General features: G+C 40.1%; 1 protein-coding gene across 2 annotated transcripts; it reads left to right on the plus strand.

The window, feature by feature from the left end:
* The first annotated feature begins 749 nt into the window (after positions 1-749).
* Positions 750-20,775, plus strand: LOC308076508 (uncharacterized protein). Of its 2 annotated transcripts, none has more exons than XM_080416837.1 (5): positions 750-877; positions 4,223-4,515; positions 18,103-18,274; positions 19,074-19,193; positions 19,460-20,775. In XM_080416837.1, exons 1-5 carry the CDS (start codon positions 829-831, stop codon positions 19,489-19,491), a joined length of 666 nt encoding a protein of 221 aa, XP_080272963.1. In that variant the 5' UTR covers positions 750-828; the 3' UTR covers positions 19,492-20,775. The 2 variants fall into 2 exon arrangements, with proteins under 2 accessions (XP_080272963.1, XP_080272964.1); XM_080416838.1 differs by having other exon boundaries at positions 4,223-4,506.
* Positions 20,776-23,358: the final 2,583 nt, after the last annotated feature.

The following is a 23,358-nucleotide window of genomic DNA, read 5'->3' on the forward strand; positions in this document are numbered from 1 at the left end:
GTGTTGCACAGCGAGGGTGATTTATGTGCCCTTTATGCTCTGAATACGTTTTAGTTGAGCATGGCGGTCTGCTTGGTCTTACAGGTCACACAATGGACCATTAATATGCACCCAGTCAGAGTCATTCCTGTAATTCACACTTGGCAGCTTTTGTAAGCTTTGGTAAGGTGTGTGTGTGTGTGTGTGTGTGTGTGCGTGTGTGTGTGTGTGTGTGTGTGTGTGTGTGTGTGTGTGTGTGTGTGTGTGTGTGTGTGTGTGTGTGTGTGTGTGTGTGTGTGTGTGTGTGTGTGTGTGTGTGACACACGCGCGTGTTCCTGCTTAACAGACTGGCGTGACTCCGTGGTACTGCGTGCAGCACAGACCCTATGTTCCCTCATCCCAAACTACCCCCCTATGTGCATGCTACACAGCTTACAGCGTACACTGCATGCTATAACAATGAGTACATCTGCTATTTCTTAAGAAAAATACCAAAAGTAACAGTTTTTTTTTAACATAAATCTTCTCTTCTGGGCCTCCCTGTCAAAACCTTTTCAGATGGGGGGGTCTGCGGCCAAACACACATCAATTTGGGGGTCCTCGACGTGAAAAGGTTTGAGTGCCACTGATATAACGATGACGTTTCAGATATTGACCCTTGGGCCACATTAAGTCTCCCCCCCCCCCTCCCCCATGTATTTCCTTTTCTCTACAGTGTTGAGTTTAGTGAACAGGAAGTAAGACAGTTGTGTCAATGCCCTGCATCCTGCACCACCTACTTGGCAACGAACCAACACGTTTATCTCTTCTTTATTCTTCTGTTTCTGACACACAGTTATACATGATTTTATGATGGAACTGATGCTGCTGCTGCTGCTGTTTGCTGCTGTCAATCACGGTAAGAGGATGCATTTTAAATGTGATGTACGTTATGTAAACATGTTACTAAACCATTGATGTACTTTATGTAAACATACTAAACCATTGATGTACGTTAAACATACTAAACCATTGCACAAGATTGAAACTTCATTTTGGTTCCTTTTTTACGGCAGAAATATGTGTGTGAGTGTGTAAATCTTGCAATCTTTTACATACATTACTTACATATTATGGTGTGTGTGTGTGTGTGTGTGTGTGTGTGTGTGTGTGTGTGTGTGTGTGTGTGTGTGTGTGTGTGTGTGATTTTACAGAATTGTAGTAAAATCACAAAATTAACATGACTTTATTACTTGCCTCTTTCTTAGAGGCAAGTACTATTATTTGACAATTTGGCCAAATGTTTGACCAGGTTTTATAGTATTGATTGTTGATTACTTTACTTTATAAATGTACAGATACCCTGTATACACTTACTGTATGTTGGTTTGTTTACTGTATACACTTACTGTATGTTGGTTTGTTTACTGTATACACTTACTGTATGTTGGTTTGTTTACTGTTGAGTGAGAAAACAATGTTACACATTAACCCATTCAATCCGGGAACGCATCTGTGTCATTTTTAGATTTCTTTGGCTATTCAAAAATAGCAGATCTACAAGCTCATAGCGCGGCACCGAGTGCCGCGCTATGAGCTTGTAGATCTGCTATTTGTTTTGAAAAATCGTGAAAATGTGTGCAAATCTTTTAATATATATTTTTAAAGCAATCATTTTTAACTCTGTTACATCTTCTGGGGGGTCCCTGTGGGGGTCCCTGGAACAACATATTTTGATATCATTTTTGAGAACCACTGATATTATAGCAACGTACGTTATTTTCGTATGTTTAGAAGGATTTAGAAGACATTTGCTGAATCCCCCAGAAGTAAAGATTTGAGTTACAAATGTTTGCTTTAAAAATATAAATATTCAAAGATTTGCAAAAAAAATCCACTATTTTATGAATAGCCCAAATTAATGTGAAAATGATACAGATGTGTTCCTGGTTTGAATGGGTTAAGTTAGACTCTAGTTCAGGGCTGATGCAACTCTGATGATTACACTATATTTACACACTCACTACAGAGGGACACATATACTGTCAGGCAGACACCTCTTATCTCTGTATTTTAACTTTTTTCTTAATTTAATGCCGTATTTCGCCAATCGCCATTCTATGTCACACAAAAGTAGCAAAAATAGCAGATCTACAAGCTCAAAACACATCGTAGCACGACTCGTTTTGAGCTTGTAGATCTGCTATTTTTGCTATTTTTGAATTGGAATCCTGTTATTTTTTTTGCTATTTTTAAATTGGAATCCTAAAAGTAACATTTTTTATTTAATTTCAAATGCATTTAGTTATACTTATGCTACCTTTATGATCAGAGGTGATGCAACTCTGATGATGTAGAGGACCTCTACTGTATATTAACACACTCACTACAGAGGGACACATATACTGTCGGGCAGAAACCTCTTATCTCTGTATTTGAACTATTTTAACTCAATTTAATGCCGTATTTCGCCATTCTATGTCACACAAAAGTAGCAAAAATAGCAGATCTACAAGCTCAAAACACGTCATAGCACGACGTTTTGAGCTTGTAGATCTGCTATTGTTGCTATTTTTGAATTTCAATCCTGATTTTTTTGTTGCTATTTTTAAATTGGAATCCTAAAAGTAACTTTTGTATTTAATTTCAAATGCATTTAGTTATACTTATGTTACCTTTATGAACTTAAATACAAATACATTGGACATAAAAAAGACAATAACATTTTAATACTAGTCATTAAGCTACTAATATAGACTGAAGTAATTAAAGCAGGTCATGTTTACATGTTAGGAATCATAACAGCTGAAATCAATAATATAATCACTATTCTTCTGATATTAACCTGTGGGCCGCATTAAGTGAAGGTAAAGGCCGCCAGTTGCCCATGTGTGCTCTAGTTCATTCCAGAGAGTCATATCCCCATAGACTGAAATACACATAGTTTGTTAGAGTAGTAACCTACGGACATGAGGCTGTTTCTAAATGTTCTTTCCTTATAAGGTCATGCCTTCCTTCTCTGTCCTTAAACATTGAACTGAAACTGAGCTGAAAACCCGCAGAGTGTCTTAAATAGTGTGTGTGTGTGTGTGTGTGTGTGTGCATGCGTGCGTGCGTGCGTGCATGCGTGCGTGCGTGCGTGCGTGCGTGCGTGCGTGCGTGCGTGCGTCATCACAGAATGACACGCTATGATGACATAGTTCTAGTCATCATAGCTTAGTTTTTATTTATCTTTTATTTAGTTTGTCAGTGGAAAAAGTAGGGGGAAAAAATCGTCATAGTTTGAGTGGACAAAATTAACACAGTTCAGTCTGATAACTCACAAATAGATTGAACCAACATAATAGAACAAATAGATTGAACCAATATTATAGAATGAGAATACAAGTGTGGATGTAATATTTTATCTTGGCGTTCAGGCTCTGTTACATATTTCTCCCTGCTCAGCACAATTCAGACAACCATCATTAACCTTTAAAGTTATCATGACATTCATGTTTACACCACATTCAGAGTCTTTGTCCTGGTCCTTCAAACGTGTACAAAAAGTTTTAACTGAAAATTCCACTCCAGTGATTCACTGTAGGTGTTTTTCTCTCACATTTCTAAAGCCTTTTCAACTGCAATGAAAAAAGAAATCTTTGCCTGCGGGTGTCGCTGGTGAGGGATTTTGCCTGTCAATCATCGCCTCTGCTCCGCCCCCCCCAAAGGAAAGTATAGGGGAGGGGAGGGGCGAGGAGGAGAGTGGGCGGGATTAATTGACTGTGACCTCACTGTCGAAGGGCCAAGCTCAGATTACTTTTCAGCCTAATTATTCAGAAAACCCCAGACCACAGAAAATCCACTGAATGTTCAAAGTTCAGATTTTTTGGGTGTAATTGAGGTCATAAAACCCCCAAAAAAACATAAAAAATAAAAAAAAGTGAAAATGAATGTCATCGAACCTTTAAGAGCAGGGAGATAGATATACAATAACAACCCCCCCATGGGGAACAGAACCAATAGCAGAGCCCACTGGTGGTGCTGGGAGCAAACGCTGCATGACAACAAACCAGAACACACAAAGCGGAAGGAACGCAGACTTTAGGTGAGCTTAAATAACCCACCCCATTGGTCAGCTGATTGTATGACGTATGGGTCTTGCATGACGCTGTATACAGCCACATAGTAATGAGCATGCATGTAACCTCTCGAGTGTATGCTGCCTGAACTAACCTCTCAGGCTACAGTACGTATCATTTTTGCGTCATTGTTTCCCGTCCAGCTGAGCAGTCCTCTGCAGACGGTGAGGTCAGGTCCTCTGCAGACGGTGAGGTCAGGTCCTCTGCAGACGGTGAGGTCAGGTCCTCTGCAGACGGTGAGGTCAGGTCCTCTGAAGACGGTGAGGTCAGGTGTGACGCGACTCAGGGGAACCGGTCGGAGTGCTCAGTGGCTCTGGGAGGAACCGTCTCCGTCCAGCTGATGTCCAACGCCTCTGGTCTGATTCTGAGATGCAAGAAGAACCATTCCACCGACCCATTCGAGGTTTTCAAAGTCAAGAAAGACAAGGTAGAACGAGTAAGAACCCATTCCACTGATGTGGCTTAACATCATGTGCCTCCAGCTCTTTAATGAACAGAAAATACATTTTCAGGTCGGGATACACATTTTATCCAATCAGGATAGAGAACTCAAACAGGATACAGATTAAACCAGTGAAATTGGAAGTGATGACACAAATAAATGAGTAGACAACCAAATTGGAACTTAAACACTATAAATGAAGCTGATGAATGGGTCTATGTTCAACTATAAACTACACTGTCCCAACACCAAAGACTGCCATATGTAAATTATTTCAGGGTTTGACCGTTACGTAATGCTTTTGCACAAAGTAGGTTTATACGATCTTTTTATTTTTCATTTTTGTTGGCCTTAAATATTGCTGCTGTTCCTCTATCTATGCAGAGTACTTTTGTTTTTGATGGTTCTTTACATTATTGGAAAGCCTTTTCATGGCCATGTTGAGATCATATAGTTTAAAATATATTGAGATTGTGTCTCTAGAACTTGAACTGAATTGTCATCCTGAAACGTTTTTTTTAAGTGAAAAGAGAAATCAATCTCCTGATTGGCTGAAATGTTGCAACCCAACTAGAAATGTATTTTCTGTTTATTAAAGAGCTGGAGAGACATGGAGATCCCTGTTACTGAACAAACATTCTATAGCAATGATTAATATCACAATATAGAGCTATTTAACACTGTTACTGAACAAACACTCTATAGCAATGATTAATATCACAATATAGAGCTATTTAACACTGTTACTGAACAAACACTTGTGGTAAACTGAGCCCATTTTGGAAGACGGAAGCAGACATGTTTCTCTGGGCGGTAATAAATCACAATCCTTTAAAGTCCGAGGTAGTCATTTCCAACAATTCCATTTTATTGTCAGAGTTCTCAGCATCCCATACATACAAGTCAATTCGACGTACAGTGCATAGTCCATAGATCCATTTTATCCTGTTGGACGCGACATCTGTGTGTAGCCCAAAAACACAGAGAGTCCTGTTTTTCCCAATAGCACCATGTTATAAGCAACCAGATATTCCTCCTTCTGACCACTCACAACACAGATTTTATAGAACAATAGACCTTCTTGGGCAGGCCTTCTCAATCGGCACAAGGAATTAGCATCTCACTTGGTTTAAACATGTGACAATTTACTTTAACCCTTATCTATAAAACTGTACCTTTACACAAGCTCATATTATGCAATCTTTGTTTAACACCTTATTACCTTCAAAATAAGACCACACATATTTGTATTCAACTTTGTATGAATGATTTAGACAGAAAGAGATGATTTAAAAGGGGACTTGGCGTTTTCCTTAGATTCAAGAAGAAAAGTCTACATGCAACTAACTGGCTTCTCCCCAACCACATTTGTTCACACTTGTGTACTTACTATAGAATAAGCTTTTACTGTGAGCTAGTTATAATTTACAATAATTCAGTTTAAGTCTATTTCTTTACTGGCTGGCTGTAGAGAGAGAGAGAGAGAGAGATGGCAACATGTGTGAATAGATCGCATAATTACAATGCCTTTTTGGGAACAAAGAACTCGGCTGGGTGTGGTCTTTTAGGTTAGCACCTAAGACAATAGACAGGATCCCAGAGTTTTAACCCAATTACCTCTGTTGCAGACAGCTGTACTCCCCCACACTCTGACAGGGAACTTTGTTGACAATTTGTGTTCATAGTATATTAATAGCATATTAACTTCATATTCATCAGTCTTGAATACTAATACACGACATATTCCCCTCATGGAGATATATTAATACATCTCCACAAAAGGATATTCAAGACTGATGTCACTTGTGTAGGTATCAACTAGAATCTGTTTTAACCAAAAGACAACTTATTCTATTAAAATGGTCAATCCGTAACCCCTCAAGACTGTTGAATTATAAAAGTGACTCATCAACAAACATTGTACATCAAACACACAGAACTAATATCGCTGTACTCTCAGCTGGACTTCTTTTCACAAAACCTAAGAAAAAGTCAAGTTAATACAAACATCATTATTACAAGTTGGCAGTTACATTGACAACGCGCAAATACAGAGACACAGCTCTGCTCTTATTTATTTTTTTCTTCTATTCTAACGAACGCAATTCATTCTTCTTGACCGTCCATTTTGCACAATTTGACATGAGGCATAAGTACGAATTCTCTGGACATGATGGAATATGCAATCTGCAGATTTGCACACCACCATAGCCCAAAAAACCCACCCATATCCTTTCTGTCCGAATTTGGGAATCACACAAGAATTGTCATCCTAAGGGTGTTGCTTCTGAACCGAATCACAGCTATTTCAGTACTTGACTTGATATTGACAATCAGGATTCTCTTATCCATACCTGATCCGTACGGGTGCCCCTCTTTTCATATGATCGAAAGAAAGTGTCATGTCTTTCAATTTGCAGATGCAACTTGATGTGTCACGGGTAACTCCTATAGGTACCTGGGACTTCCAACCGCTGCTGGTTTGTCAGAAACTATTGTAGATCTGTGACGACAGAGGTGTTGCACCCTGGCCTTGGCAAGGTGTTTTGTAGGGCCGATGATGATGAGTTGACAGATAGCTGGTGGTCGCCACTTCCTGCTGGATCGATAACGCGGAGATGAAACGGCTGTCAGGTCTGGAACTCTCTCCTCCGGTGTGGCCGGCTGAATCTCATGCAGGTTTTATCCCCACGACTCCCCTCTCGACCATGGTCTGTGATGGTCACTGGTAGGTGGAGAGATGTGAAGATAGGGTAGCTGTGGTTCCCTGGAGGTAGAAGTCCAGGCGACCTCTGTTTGTTCCGGGTCAGCTATTCCCTTCTGCATTGTTATCCTGGTCCAGATGGATGGCTCCAATCTCAGCACCTGCTTTATTTCTCCTAGTACAAAAACAAAAGTCCACCTATACCTGCTCCACAGAAGCTAAACAGATGCCTAACTTCTTTAATACTCATACATTCAGGGATTAGTCACTCATAGACGCACAGTTTAACTCATGCTGTTAAAATTAGAGAACCTATCATCAAATTGTTAACTGCTATCTGATTCTTTCAGACAGTATATTCTCCTGCTGATCCATTCGCTCCTTCATACATTGTACTAACTAAATTCCAATATTAAAGTGATCTTTCCCACCTTATCCCTATTTTACTCTTCTAATTCCTGTTGTACTTTGTCAATCAATCGTTCCATTTCGTTTATTCATTTACCACAGCTTTCTCCTTTTTCCATATATGACTCTTGTATTTCCCTAATAATAAATCTCCTATTTTAAATCTTTTACTGCATCTTATTTTGCTCCAAATTTTCTGACAATTATTTCCAAAGTTTGTAATTTATTTAAGGACAAATCTCTTAATTTACTGTGATTCTCTTAGAGTCCTGGTTAACTTACTATTTGTTTTCGTTTTTTAAGCATGTTCCAAAATGTGTTTTGCCATGATTTGATAATTATGAGAATATTCCAAAACTGTGAAGTCTAAAGGACAACCACAGAACTATATTTTCTTTAAATGAGCATTTTTCCAAAATAAACTGACAATATCTGCAACCTGCATACTCTATAATTTTGTTACAATTTAGTAGACTCTTGAAAGCATATTTTGCTAAATCATTAGTTTTAGGGAAAGAGTTTGTTATCAAGTTTCAAAATAGGCATGGAAGCAAATTATTTAGCTCTTTTTTTTTTTTTTTTAACTCCCACACCAAACTATAATCTGTGCTGTGTCAAGTCCTTGTGTCAAGTTCAAAAGATGACTACTGTTGTTCTTTCCTTGTACGGTGATGCTTCTTCTGGTATTTTTCCAGTATTTCCAATATTCACCAACACCTAAAGTAATGTCTCTGTACATTTCAAGTGTCCTTCAAATGTCTTTTTCTGTAATAACTTTGAATTCTTGCAATCGATATCTTCAGGCTTACCTCATGCCCACTGGACTCCTCCCCTCTCCGGTGAACCATTACAATGGATCACCGGTTCCTTCGCGAAATCGCTGGGCCCCCTCAGGGACACCATGATATGAGACGTCGAGCCGAAGGTTTGTTGAGAGGCCGTGGACAGGATTATGCAAGATGATGTGACTTCTATGCATGAAACAATCCTGATGATCAACCACGTCCGTCGAGCTGCACCTGTGTGTTGGCAAAACCTGTTGTCCTGCTTGTGTCCGTCAATTGGAGTTTGACAAAACCTTTGGTGTGCCACATGGTGTGCCACATACAGCAGGCTTGTATCAGCATACCGTCATCGAAACGGTCGCACCTTCCTTCTGCTGTGACTGCGGTCTCCTGTATTACTGGATCAAACTTGTTGGGACACATGGAATTCTTGCAAGACATCACTGGACCACCATACGGTTGTCAGTTTTAGTGTGGGATTTTTTTTTTTTTTTTTTGTGAGCTTTTTGGTTACCTCGTTACCTTTTTTGAAAAATAATACGACCGCTTTCCTTTTTTACCCAATTATTTTGGATCAAATATGCTCCCCTCAGGCCACATTAATTAGTATTTGTTCAAATCGTTTCAGTCACAAACATTTGTCATTCTATTTCATTTTCTAGGCATACAGCTGTTTTCACAAAAATGTTAAATTCTCCTCCTACTATTCTGACTACTGAAAGTATGTTTTACACTGTACTTCCCTTCCTTGAAAATAAAACACAAACGATGGATACCATTATGTTGGTTACTTCAGAGCAGTTTGTTCAAAAGGAAACTAATACTAATGTAATATTGTATGAAAAATGTGTCATTCTACACAACACACAATATTCTACAACCAGTATTACATATAAACTTTTAAGCATTGTCAATACAATATAAAAAATGGGTGTGAATTTGGTCAACACATGTACACTCTATGTACATGCTGTAATACATGTATTATCGTGATTTCTGTTTAGAAGCTGTAGCAAATGTAAACAAAAGGTATTAGGCTATCCAGTCAAGCTCACCATTGCAGTTGTTTATCGCCCACCGGGCCCTGCTGGTGGCTTCCTGGAGGAGCTGGACAATCTAGTCTCCCACTTCCCTGTCGATGGCTCTGGATTCATCCTTCTGGGTGACTTCAACCTCCCGACTGAGAAGCAGCTAGACCCACTACTTTCGTTTCTCGCCGCCTTTGACCTAGTTATTTGCCCATCTCCTCCTACCCATGAGGCGGGCAACCAACTGGACCTGATTTTCACCAGAGGCTGCTCTATTGCTAACCTGTCTGTCACTCCTCTTTCCAGTGAAAAGGGTAAGAAACTCTCTGATCACTATTTCATGTCCTACTCTCTCTCTCTCTCCTCTCCCCCCTCACAGCCCCTCCCTACTCACATGATTTCCTCACGTCACAATCTTCGCTCACTTTCCTCCACTGATCTTTCCTCTTCTATTCTCTCTGCTCTCCCTGCCCCTGAATCCTTTGCTCTTCTATCCCCTGATACCGCCACAGATCTTCTTTTCTCTACTCTATCCTCTTCTCTCGACCATCTCTGTCCCCTCACCACCAGGCCTGCACGCCAAACTCCACCTGCCCCCTGGTTGTCAGACTCAGTGCGGACTGAGAGACGGAGCCTGAGAGCGGCTGAGCGCAAATGGAGAAATGGCAACCTCCTGGAGGACCTTCTCACCTTCCAATCTCTCATTTCTACTTTTTCCTCCTCTCTATCAGCTGCTAAAGCTGCTTTTTTCTGCACTAAAATTCAGGCTTCTGCTTCCAACCCTAAAAAACTCTTTGAAACTTTCTCCTCTCTCCTGCAACCACCACCCCCTCCTCCCTCCTCGTCCCTCCTCCCCGACGATTTCGCCAACTTCTTTGACAAGAAGGTGAACGATATCCGATCCTCCTTCCCTCCTCCCCCGGCTGGTGCCCTGCGCACTACCCACACCCGTCTGCCTGCCACCCCCCCCTCTCTACCCTCATCTACTCCTCTCCCCCCCCCCATCCCCTCTCTATCCCACTTCTCTCCCCTCTCCCCTAACGAGGTCCTTCTCCTTATTACCTCTAGTCGCCCCACCTCATGCTCTCTGGACCCGGTCCCATCCACTCTGTTGCAGTCTATTGCACCTGAACTTCTTCCCTTCTTAACCCACCTTATTAACACCTCTCTGACATCTGGCTACTTTCCCTCTACTTTCAAGACTGCCAGAGTCACCCCCCTCCTGAAGAAACCGACACTTGACCCCTCTGAGATCAAGAACTACAGACCGGTTTCCCTTCTATCCTTCCTATCTAAAACTCTCGAACGTGCTGTCGTTAAACAACTGTCCTTCTATCTCCACCAGAACGACCTCCTGGACTCCAACCAGTCTGGGTTCAAAGTGGGTCACTCGACAGAGACTGCCCTCCTGGCAGTGACGGAGTCGCTCCATGCCGCTAGAGCGAACTCTCTCTCCTCCGTTCTGATACTCCTGGACCTGTCTGCAGCGTTCGACACGGTGAACCATCAGATCCTCCTCTCCACCCTCGAGGGGATGGGTGTCTCAGGCTCTGCACTCTCCCTGTTTGCATCCTACCTGACGGGTCGCTCCTACCAGGTGATGCTGAGAGGGTCTGTGTCAGAACCACACAGGCTCACAACTGGGGTTCCCCAAGGCTCGGTTCTGGGTCCTCTTCTTTTCTCTCTCTACACTACATCTCTGGGTGCTGTCATCCACTCCCATGGCTTTTCCTACCACTGCTATGCCGATGACACCCAGCTAATCCTCTCATTCCCCCCCTCTGATACCCAGGTGGAGACACGCATTGCTGCTTGTCTGGCTGACATCTCGGAGTGGATGTCGACAAACCACCTGAAGCTCAACCTGGACAAGACCGAGCTGATGTTCCTCCCGGGGAAGGGCTGTCCGCACCGAGACATGGCCATCACCATTGATAATGCTGTGGTGACCTCAACTCGGACTGCAAAGAATCTGGGTGTGACCCTGGACGATCAACTGACGTTCTCGGCAAACATCGCATCAGTGACGAGGTCCTGCAGATTCCTGCTCTACAACATCAGGAGGATTCGCCCCTTCCTCACGGAGAAGGCAGCCCAGGTGCTCATCCAGGCTCTCGTCATCTCCCGCCTGGACTACTGCAACTCCCTCCTTGCTGGTGCTCCGGCATCTGCCATCAAACCCCTGGAGCTTGTTCAGAAAGCTGCGGCTCGTCTGGTGTTCAACCGCCCCAAGTTCTCCCACACAACCATCCTTCTCCGCTCTCTACACTGGCTCCCCGTAGCGGCTCGCATCCAGTTCAAAACCCTGGTGCTAGCCTATAGGGCAGTGAAAGGAACAGCTCCTTCCTACCTCCGGGCTATGGTCGATGCCTACACCCCTGCCCGACCACTTCGGTCTGCCACCTCGGGGCGACTGATTGCCTCGTCACTCAAGGGTCCTTCTGGCCGATCCACACGGTCACGACTCTTTTCTGTTCTGGCCCCACAGTGGTGGAATGAACTTCCCACTGATGTTAGGACAGCAGAGTCACTGCCCATATTTCGCCGCAGGCTGAAAACTCACCTCTTCAGGAAACACTACCCTTCCTCTCTGCCTGACCTACTTGTTGTTAACTAGTTGTACGAACGCTTGTTTTCTATTGCTGTATTGTTTATTGGATTATTGGATTGTTTATTGGATCTTGTTTAGTCGATTCACTTATTTGTTTTAGCTCATGCTCATTTGATTTAGCTATTTTGTCTCATCTGTTTAAGGAAATAGGTAGCTGATATATTGCACTTTTACCTTAGCGCTAGGTATACTCTTGGTTGCTTGTTTTTGCAGATAATGCACTAAAGACTTCTGGTGATTAGTAGTTTTCGTTCCCTACCTATGTTGAATACACTTATTGTAAGTCGCTTTGGATAAAAGCGTCTGCTAAATGACTGTAATGTAATGTAATGTAATGTAATGTAGGCTATATCGCCAAGGATAGGAATTTTTGAAGCTCAATTTAAAAATACTCTGTTTTAGAAACTTTCGATCTTATCTATGAACGGTTAAAATCAATAATAAAAGGTCCTATTTCTAGAATTTAAGACACTCTGGGACTACACTAAGCCCCTCTAGTTACTTCTAAAACTGAATCAAATACAAATCAAACATTCTGAGCGTCTAATAATTTTAAAAGTCTGGTCGATACATTACTTCTTCCAGACAGGAGCTGGCCTTATTAAGCTGGTACAAGACACTCAAGCCATACTGACAATTATGAAGCCTCACTTGTATAGGCCATCTATGAAATAAAGGATTAATCGTTAACACAACAGACAAACAATGTTAATTCAAGCATTCTTAACACACTAGACCTAAAAAATACTACTAAGGTAACCTCGTTAAAACTAAGAACTGTTAAAAGGAAGCAACTCTGTCATCATGAAAATAATGTCAAAAAGACCTAATCAACTGTCATTAATGGACAGGCTTCATACTTTGACCACCAGGGGGAGCCAATCTGACAATGTCAGCTCAGCCCCCTCAGAGGTAAAATACACTATCATGCCGTCAAATAGATCACTCCCACAGGCAACACGTCATCACGTAATGATCACGTGACGGTCCGTGCTTCCAGTAGGGTGAACTCCTAATTTCTCTTTCACAATACTGAAACCAAAAACGTATTTCAACCTATTCTTAGCCACCAGTGGTACGTCACAAAAATCGAGTATAATTACACGTTTGCAGCTTCAAATCCTACACATTCGTGTCATTAAAAATAGTAACATAGACTGGTTAGCTGTTCATAAATTGTTATTCAAATTCGGTTTTAATCTATTTAAGAATATCTACTTTCCTTTAACATATCGATCTAAATAGGTTACGAAATAGTGTGATAATTCCTCACATCTACCAGTAGGCAATGTCCATCAGTTTAAAAGGACAGAAATAGTCTCGAATGGTTGTGCCCCATCAAATAATCACGCATAATAAACAATTTTAATTTATACCTCTAGTAGGGTTTTAAAGCCACTTATAGCACCACTCTTAAACACCTTTCAGATATTATGGGAAAAATATCTCATTGTGGGCATTTAAGCAGGCACTCGTTTTTATCAAATTTATCCTAGCATTCACTATTTAGTTACAATCAAACAATTCGTTTTAAATTCGACGCATAATCACTTCTTCCCACAGCCCAGTGAGCCAAAATGCAATACATCTGTGAACTGAACCACACAGATGTAAAACACCTTAGCCCAACCTACAAAGTAACCATGACTAAGTTTAAACATATTACTACAGAATGCCATGGTGACTCCAAAGACACACAACAGAATCCTTTCCTCTGGAACCAGCCAGAATGAGGGACCCTGGGGTCGCGTACCCCAAGGTTACTGTGTGTGCACTAAAAAGACCATATTTTAACATAAAGACAATGTTCTCCATAGCACACAGGTTAATGACCAGACCATTAAGGAATACGGGCGTGGATAAAGCACGCAGAACAGGCCAATAACAAACCATTAAACATACTTAGACACAACACCTTAACTACCCTAATTTGAACATCAACAGCTACTTTCGCCAATTCAATTCATTCCTCACAATAAACAATACACCCAGCATCCCAACCTCACTCCACCCCTTCTTACATCCACTCATATATACACACACAACGTTCCCACCCGACCACTTAACGACTATTTAAAGAAAAACAACGGTAAAACATCTCAACGAAAATTATGGCACTGCTCCACACTCACGTGTCAAAACAGACAAATAACACCATTACAGAGAACCTTCAAAACAACAGAAACCTGATCCGTAGTTTCTTAAAAAGACAAGTCTTCCTATTAAAAGAAAGAAAGCTAAAAAAGCTTCATAAACAAAACAGTGTGAAAAACTAAACGCCATCTTGTGCTTAAACACAGTGAAAAGAAGCCTTTCCCACACACGAGAGAACGTGTGTCCTTGTACAACTACAGGGTATAACGTACAATTATTCTAAATGTAAAAATAAAAAATTAATACTTTACTCCCTTCAAAGATCTTATTCCATCAAAACAAAAGGAATCTCGTACAAGCGTTGAAATAAGGAGATATTACGAATGTAATATACATAAGAAAGTAGCTTTTAAGTTTTTTAAAGTTAAAACTCCAAACTGCGTCTCTCCGGATATGACGTAGAAACGCGGAAGTCAAGACGCGTAGAAAAACTACATTCCCGGCCCAAAAACTACAAATTGCGCGTCTGGCCCGAGTGAAAGCTCTCATACAGAAGAACAAAGAATGAGCTATGCAAAAAAATACCTTCCCCCTCTAGAATAAACAACAACACGAAACAGTAGGCCTACGCTGCTCTAAATTTAAACTCCTTTCCTCACCTGTTCACCAAGTCAAGAAGCAAGACGCTTCTTTAATCCTATAAACAGCCACATTCTAAACTGGCTCCTAACCAAAACATAACCGTTCCATTCGCCTTCGTAGGTTTCCAAAAATCAAATCCAGCTTCATATTTACACAAATTTCCACTCGACACAATAGGCCAAGATAAAAGAATCACTCCTCTCAACCAACATCTCTAAAGCCTCAAATTTCAACCATATAGTTCTGTCCATCTCTTACAATAATACAAACGGAACCCTAAGTCCAAACAAAGTTTTTAAAAGCTTATCATACTCCACTCCCCTCTCCAAAACATTATACCTATTAACAATGTTTTGAGAAAAAACTAACGAACAAGCAATACAAAGTCCTGTAAAAAACATGTATCGTATACCGAATGTCCTTGTTTCAACTCAACAAAATCCATTCACGTAGAAAAATTGGAAATGGACTCAAACTGCTGCGTGCACCAGCAGCTCAAGTCCACAGTCACTTAACAATAGATAGAGAGAGAAAAAGAGAGAGAGAGAAAGAGAGAGAAAGAGAGAAAGAGAGAGAGAAAAAGAGAGAGAGAGAGCCGTAGCCCTACCCGAGACCCATTAACAAACAGGTCACAAACGCTACAAGCAAAAAGCCACCGCGACGCTTGGAAACAACATATGCAAACACGCACAATGAGTACCAGGAACCAACTTTAAGTGCCATCAGTGGGCTGCCCTTACATTACATACTTATAGACATTCTTACCGAACCGAATATTTTCCACAGGCCTCTCTGTCAACCTTAAACGCTGGGATACAATGTTGCAAACTGTTTCACAAAATAAGCTTAAAATATCGGTATTTAGAAACGTGTCGGCTTAAATCACTGCGTAGCCATGGATCACATGACGCTCGTCTGACGATAACGGCAATACTGGAAGTTATTCCCCGATAAAACAAGCTTAAAATATAAAACAACTCAGAACACCCTATCCAGCACTTTCATACCTTCACTTCCTTTCATAACCATGTGGAAATATCCGGTGCGCTCACGTATATTATAACTAGCAAAATTAAACACCAATAGTGAGAGTCTAGACTTACAAGGCTCTATTTTATCACAAGAGCCCTCTTAAACCAGATGTGTTTTTTACACTTTCTGATCAGATCCTACGTGTAATTAATGTCTAGCTTGAACCCCTAGAAAGAAATTATACGCTTTAATGTACCACGACAAATCAAAAGTCCATTTATACTATCCGAAATGCAGTTTAACCCAGACACGGCTTGAACCCCCGTGAAGAGATTGAACACTTTTTTGTGGCACACGGAAACGGTGAAACACACACTTCTACGCTCCCTGTGTCAGTGTCTCACCAATGCGTGCATGAAAACATACACTCCACAGGCTCCAAGCGGCCTTCAAGCACGCAACTTAAAACCACTCAGAGACACCATCCATTTCCGCCGGAGCCAAAATGGCTCATAAGGTTTTTTTTTTTCCAACCGCCATAAACACGGACAAAGTTTAACATTAGAAGTACAATTCACACATACCTTCAACGAAAACTTTGTAGAAATGTCCCGTGTTCCAGCAGCAAAGGGCCTAGCTGGCTCGCCAATAATTTGTGTGGTAAACTGAGCCCATTTTGGAAGACGGAAGCAGACATGTTTCTCTGGGCGGTAATAAATCACAATCCTTTAAAGTCCGAGGTAGTCATTTCCAACAATTCCATTTTATTGTCAGAGTTCTCAGCATCCCATACATACAAGTCAATTCGACGTACAGTGCATAGTCCATAGATCCATTTTATCCTGTTGGACGCGACATCTGTGTGTAGCCCAAAAACACAGAGAGTCCTGTTTTTCCCAATAGCACCATGTTATAAGCAACCAGATATTCCTCCTTCTGACCACTCACAACACAGATTTTATAGAACAATAGACCTTCTTGGGCAGGCCTTCTCAATCGGCACAAGGAATTAGCATCTCACTTGGTTTAAACATGTGACAATTTACTTTAACCCTTATCTATAAAACTGTACCTTTACACAAGCTCATATTATGCAATCTTTGTTTAACACCTTATTACCTTCAAAATAAGACCACACATATTTGTATTCAACTTTGTATGAATGATTTAGACAGAAAGAGATGATTTAAAAGGGGACTTGGCGTTTTCCTTAGATTCAAGAAGAAAAGTCTACATGCAACTAACTGGCTTCTCCCCAACCACATTTGTTCACACTTGTGTACTTACTATAGAATAAGCTTTTACTGTGAGCTAGTTATAATTTACAATAATTCAGTTTAAGTCTATTTCTTTACTGGCTGGCTGTAGAGAGAGAGAGAGAGAGAGATGGCAACATGTGTGAATAGATCGCATAATTACAATGCCTTTTTGGGAACAAAGAACTCGGCTGGGTGTGGTCTTTTAGGTTAGCACCTAAGACAATAGACAGGATCCCAGAGTTTTAACCCAATTACCTCTGTTGCAGACAGCTGTACTCCCCCACACTCTGACAGGGAACTTTGTTGACAATTTGTGTTCATAGTATATTAATAGCATATTAACTTCATATTCAACAGTCTTGAATACTAATACACGACACACTCTATAGCAATGATTAATATCACAATATAGAGCTATTTAACACTGTTACTGAACAAACATTCTATAGCAATGATTAATATCACAATATAGAGCTATTTAACACTGTTACTGAACAAACATTCTATAGTAATGATTACTATCACAACATAGAGCTATTTAACACTGTTACTGAACAAACACTCTATAGTAATGATTAATATCACAATATAGAGCTATTTAACACTGTTACTGAACAAACACTCTATAGCAATGATTACTATCACAATATAGAGCTACACTGTTACTGAACAAAACACTCTATAGTAATCATTACTAGCACAATATAGAGCTATTTAACACTGTTACTGAACAAACACTCTATAGTAATGAGTACTATCACAATATAGAGCTATTTAACACTGTTACTGAACAAACACTCTATAGTAATGATTACTATCACAACATAGAGCTATTTAACACTCGATGCGACGCATTGTGAGCTTGGGACATGGGACATTCTGCATAATGAGTATTTTACTTTTGGTACTTTAAAGTCCATTTAAAGTATGGACTCCATTTAAAGTCCATACTTTTTTGTACTTTTACTCAAGTAAATTTTGAATTCCGGACTTTTACTTGTAATAGAGTATTTCTACATTGCAGTAATGACATTTTTACTTAAGTAAAGCAATTGAGTACTTTTTCCACCACTGCTAGGTGACCATCGCGGAGGCGCTGAGGAACCGAACGTGGTTCTTCGTGCAGAACGGGACGTTCCAGCTCCGCCGGGCGGAATGGAGCGACGCCGGAGAATACATCCTGGATGTGTTCAAGGTGAACGGCATGCTGGAGCACAAGAAACACCTCCAACTGAGCGTCACACAGCCAGGTATTATTGATATAGCGTTGATTAGGGATGTTCCATATTGACTATTTTTTTTACCGATATACCGATATTGTCCAACTCCTAATTTCCGATACCGATATCACCGATACCGGTATACTTTTTCACCAAAAGTCAACTAATTGTCAGCTAACAACATCACATATCTAATATCCCGGGACTCACTGGTGGTCATTTGAATGAGTCCCACAAATCTAGATTAGATTATTATTAACAGAGCAGAAGCATAATTGCCTTGATGCATATAACATTAACGAGCGTCAACGAGTATCAGCTGGACACAGACACACGCACGCACGCACGCACGCACGCACGCACGCACGCACGCACGCACGCACGCACGCACGCACGCACGCACAACACAACACAACACAACACAACACAACACAACACAACACGCACACACCTGCCCTCTGCAGTGCTCTAATTTGAAAGTAACTGGAGTCTCATTTCTCTGCAAAAGCTCTTGAATATGATGTACTATGATTAAGGATTACTGTGATTATGGTCACATAAGCTCACATTTCATATCACACACCATACAGTAAGAACTACTGTAACTTTTATTTCCCCAAAACTGATACAGATATTTTCCGATATTGCATTTTTATGCTAATATCGGCCGATAATATCGGGAGGCCGATAATATCGGACATATAGCGTTGATATATATTATTGGGATAGCGGGAGTGACATCAGGACTTCGGTATACTCTAGTCTAGTCTATATCATGTGAATATGGATGTTTGTTTGTTTGTTTGTTTGTTTGTTTGTTTGTGGTCAGAAAACGCCAGCTTTCCTCTCCTGCTGGTGTTGGTCGCATCAGGAGCATCAGCAGGTCTCCTCCTCATTGTGCTGGTTGTCATGACAACCTGCTGTCTCTGCAGGAAGAAGAAGCATCCTGGTGAGTTCATTTAGTTTTACTCACATTTCAGTCAGTTATATTTTAGTCACTGACATGTTTTAGTTTTAGTCTAGTTTTAGTCGACTAAATATCATACGATTTTAGTCGACTAAATCTACAGTTGAATTAGTCGACTAAAAAAGTACTTCCGTAGTTACACAATAGTGTTATACCAAATACAGCTAAATAGTATTTCATGAAACCTTTTCAAAGTGTCCTGATGAAAATAATAAATACATTTTATATGTTATGTCTTCATTCTATAGACTCTGGTCAGCGACTGAGTTCACTGAAATGACCTGAAGAGAACGAACAACACCTGATACTGATCATAAACTCCTCTTTATGATTCACTGATCATGAATGTTATGACCCTGGCCTAGGGGGAACCAGGGAACATAGCAAAAACAAGGGAGACGCAGTCTAAAAAGTATACTTAGTATTTATTACTGATCAAAACCCAAATAAACAGACTAGAAATAAACAGATGAGGTGTGGAAATCAGTAAAGTCAGTAATGTAGTGTAAAGTATGAATGAGTGGATGGTGTAATGTGGGTGCAAATGTTGAACGTAATAACACAAATGTTGGAAGGCGTGCAGGTCAGGGCGGTGCAGAAGACAGGGATCTGTCAAAGGACTGGGGGAGCAGGCTTTTTATAGGGGCGTGGGCACCCGGGCCCAGGTGCACGCCAATTAGCCTGATGACCTGCATCACTCTGCTCCCCAAGTCCGCGGAACCACATAGAAACACACAATTAGAAAGGCAAAGCAAACACAACTCATAACCACATAACCTAAGTGTAACATATGAAGGTGAAATACATATAGCAACTACAGTACACATAATACAGGGAACCGAAGATTGATTCTGATTCTGATTCTGTCACAATGAACAACATTGAATTAATGTTTATAATTCAATGTGATCATAAACAACTCATCTGTTGTAATTTTGTAAATGTTGTTCTGAACATACAGTGACAGGTATCATGGTGAACATTTGCACCTTTTGAAACGACAATTGTTTTCTGACAAAGGAGTCACACTGGCTTATTATAGACTTCCATAAATGTCAATTATTCCTCCCAGGTTAGCTGAAACACTGTGTTTATCACTGATATGTTGTTTTGGCTTGGCCATGCTGTTGACAGACTGCTGCTTCTTTTTCTTCTTTTTTTCATTAATATTTTTATTAGAAGTTAGGCACTAAATCAGTCATCACATCTGCATGACTGCATAAATCAAGCTTATTTAGGTATAGGTTTATTTTCAGTACTTTTTCCACCACTGCCTGTGTCCCTGATGTGACTGTTTAGCCACTGGGTGTGCCTCTGCCCCTCCCTCGCCCTGCTCCTATTTCCCCTCAGCCAATCACCTGCTCTCCCTTCTACCTTCTCCCTTCTACCTTCTACCTACCAAAATTGTAAATGCAGATTTGCCCGATATGCCCCCTATACCCGCATATCTGTATAAATACCTCGAAAAAGTTAGTGACACCCACAGCCACGAAACTAGAGGGAGCGTAAACAACAATCTGGTACCACCCACCCATAAAACAAACATGGGCAAATTCTCCTTCTATAGCACAGCCACCAAGGAATGGAATAGTCTAACCCCATCCCTCAAAAAATGCAGTTCGCTGGGCTCATTCAAAACAGCCCTAAAAACCCATCTTTCTGGAGGCCGAAAGAGGAGCTAGTACCAGTTTCCCTGTAGACAGACGACCCCCCCCCTCCTCTTTTTTGTACATATTTTGTATTTCCTCATGCTTTTTTTGTATAAAATGTTTTATTTTTTTTCCATGCTCCCCCCCCGCCTTTTTTGTACATATATTTTTTAAATGCTTTTTTTTGTACATAGTGGTATTCTTTCTGTATTATCTGTATTTTGATTTTTGAACTGTTTGGTTGCTACTATATATGTCTATGAAATTAACTCAAGGACCCCAACGGAAACAAGTCCGCAAGGACTTTTTTGGCCGGACCTTTTAGACAAAAGCATTATAAATGTAACTGTGTTGTTTTACATTCTTTTGCCTAATAAAATTTTCAATCAATCAATCAAACCTGAAGCCAGAGTTTAGAAGAGAGAGTAACGTCACGCTTTGATCTCGCCGCGCAGCGGGCTGCTAAGGGCTATAGTTCGCTATAGACGAATCCACAGACGCGCTGCCTGTAGCTGCCTGTAGGCGGCCATTGCTGCGGTGTCGCGTCCGCGGAGCGTTGACACCGCAGCAATGGCTGCGCGCAGGGCAGCGCTCCGTGGATTCGTGTATAGCGCTAGTGTCATAACTCTCATAACGACTCTGCCTGAGGCCAAGACTCTGATTGGCCTGAGTGCTGTCACCTGTGAGGACCAGCTGAGCCTGGCTGGGTAAAGTGATGATAATATAATGTATTTAATATAATAATAATATAATATAATGTATGTGGGTAAAGTGATGATAATATAATGTATTTAATATAATAATAATATAATATAATGTATGTGGGTAAAGTGATGATAATATAATGTATTTAATATAATAATAATATAATATAATGTATTTAATATAATAATAATATAATATAATGTATTTAATATAATAACAATATAATATAATGTATTTAATATAATAATAATATAATATAATGTATGTGGGTAAAGTGATGATAATATAATGTATTTAATATAATAATAATATAATATAATGTATTTAATATAATAATAATATAATATAATGTATTTAATATAATAACAATATAATATAATGTATTTAAAATAATAACAATATAATATAATGTATTTAATATAATAATAATATAATATAATGTATTTAATATAATAATAATATAATATAATGTATTTAATATAATAATATAATATAATGTATTTAATATAATAATAATATAATATAATATAATATATGTGGGTAAAGTGATGATAATATAAAGACACATTCAAATATCTGACACTGTATATAAAGTCACCAACTTTCATGAGGCAGGATTGTGATGATTGTTTTTTTCCTGAAAAGTTAATATTCTGGTTTCTGCCCGACAACAGAGATATAGTGCCTGTCCACTTGGTGCTCATAAACAGTGTTGCCAGATTCCGTGAGAGAAACAAGCACCCAGGTCTAGGAAAACGAGCCCAAAAGAAGCAACTATGGGCCACATGAGCACTTGAAACACATGCATCAGCCATGTGAAAATAGCAGATCTACAAGCTCACAACGCGTTGCGATGCGTTGTGAGCTTGTAGATCTGCTATTTTCAAATAAAATCTTGGGGGGAAATTATAATAAGCACTAAGCAGACCTGGCAACGCTGCTCATAAGGCCTTCACCGAGCGCTTCCACTTTCCACGGTCTGCTGCTGCAGTCCTCACTTCAGACCACTTCTATATCTCTACGTATATTCAATAGGAGGGGCTTTATTGGCCTGAGAAAACATAATGTTTACGTTGCCAAAGTGAAACAAAACTATCATAACAAAACAATGTACGTACAATTAAATAGATGTGTAAACATAGCTGTGTTACAATGTAACTTAAGAGAGAAAACTATCAAAACCATAAGAATTGTCCATTTGTCTTTCAAAAATAGTTATACATCCACATTAGGAAAGGTTATAGCTTGGGATGAACTGCAATATCTCTCATTGTTTTGCATTCACTTTGTTTCAAACCTTTGAATGCATCAACGCATCGCAATGCGACACGTTGTGAGCTTGTAGATCTGCTATTTTCAAACGGCCAATGTATAAAATAGGCCTTAAGTGGTGAATGTATGTTTTATGATATAATAATTTATATCTGCAAAGAAACTAGCCAGTCACATAATTGTAGTGGAGTAAAAGTACAGTATTTGCCTCTGAGATGTATGGAGTAGTAGAAGTAAAAGTATTGAAAATTGGAAATACTCCAGTAAAGTAATAAATACCTCAAATTATTGGCAAAAAATCCATGGATTCAAGTCTCCATGGGGTGACTAATTCATAGATAAAAGTGATTAGTTTTTTGGGTGAAATATCCCTTTAAAAGGCTGGTGTGCTGCTTTAAGATGACGGTTGCATTTCATTTCCTCTTTTCACACAGACTCAGAAGAAAGGGTTACTGTGGGAGGGGCCTGGGAGGGAAGGGGTTAAAAACCCAAGCTTTATGCGTCTAAACAACTTTATCATT

The sequence above is a fragment of the Gymnoscopelus braueri genome, assembly GCF_963280865.1.
Source record: "Gymnoscopelus braueri genome assembly, chromosome: 20".
Lineage (NCBI taxonomy): Eukaryota > Metazoa > Chordata > Actinopteri > Myctophiformes > Myctophidae > Gymnoscopelus > Gymnoscopelus braueri.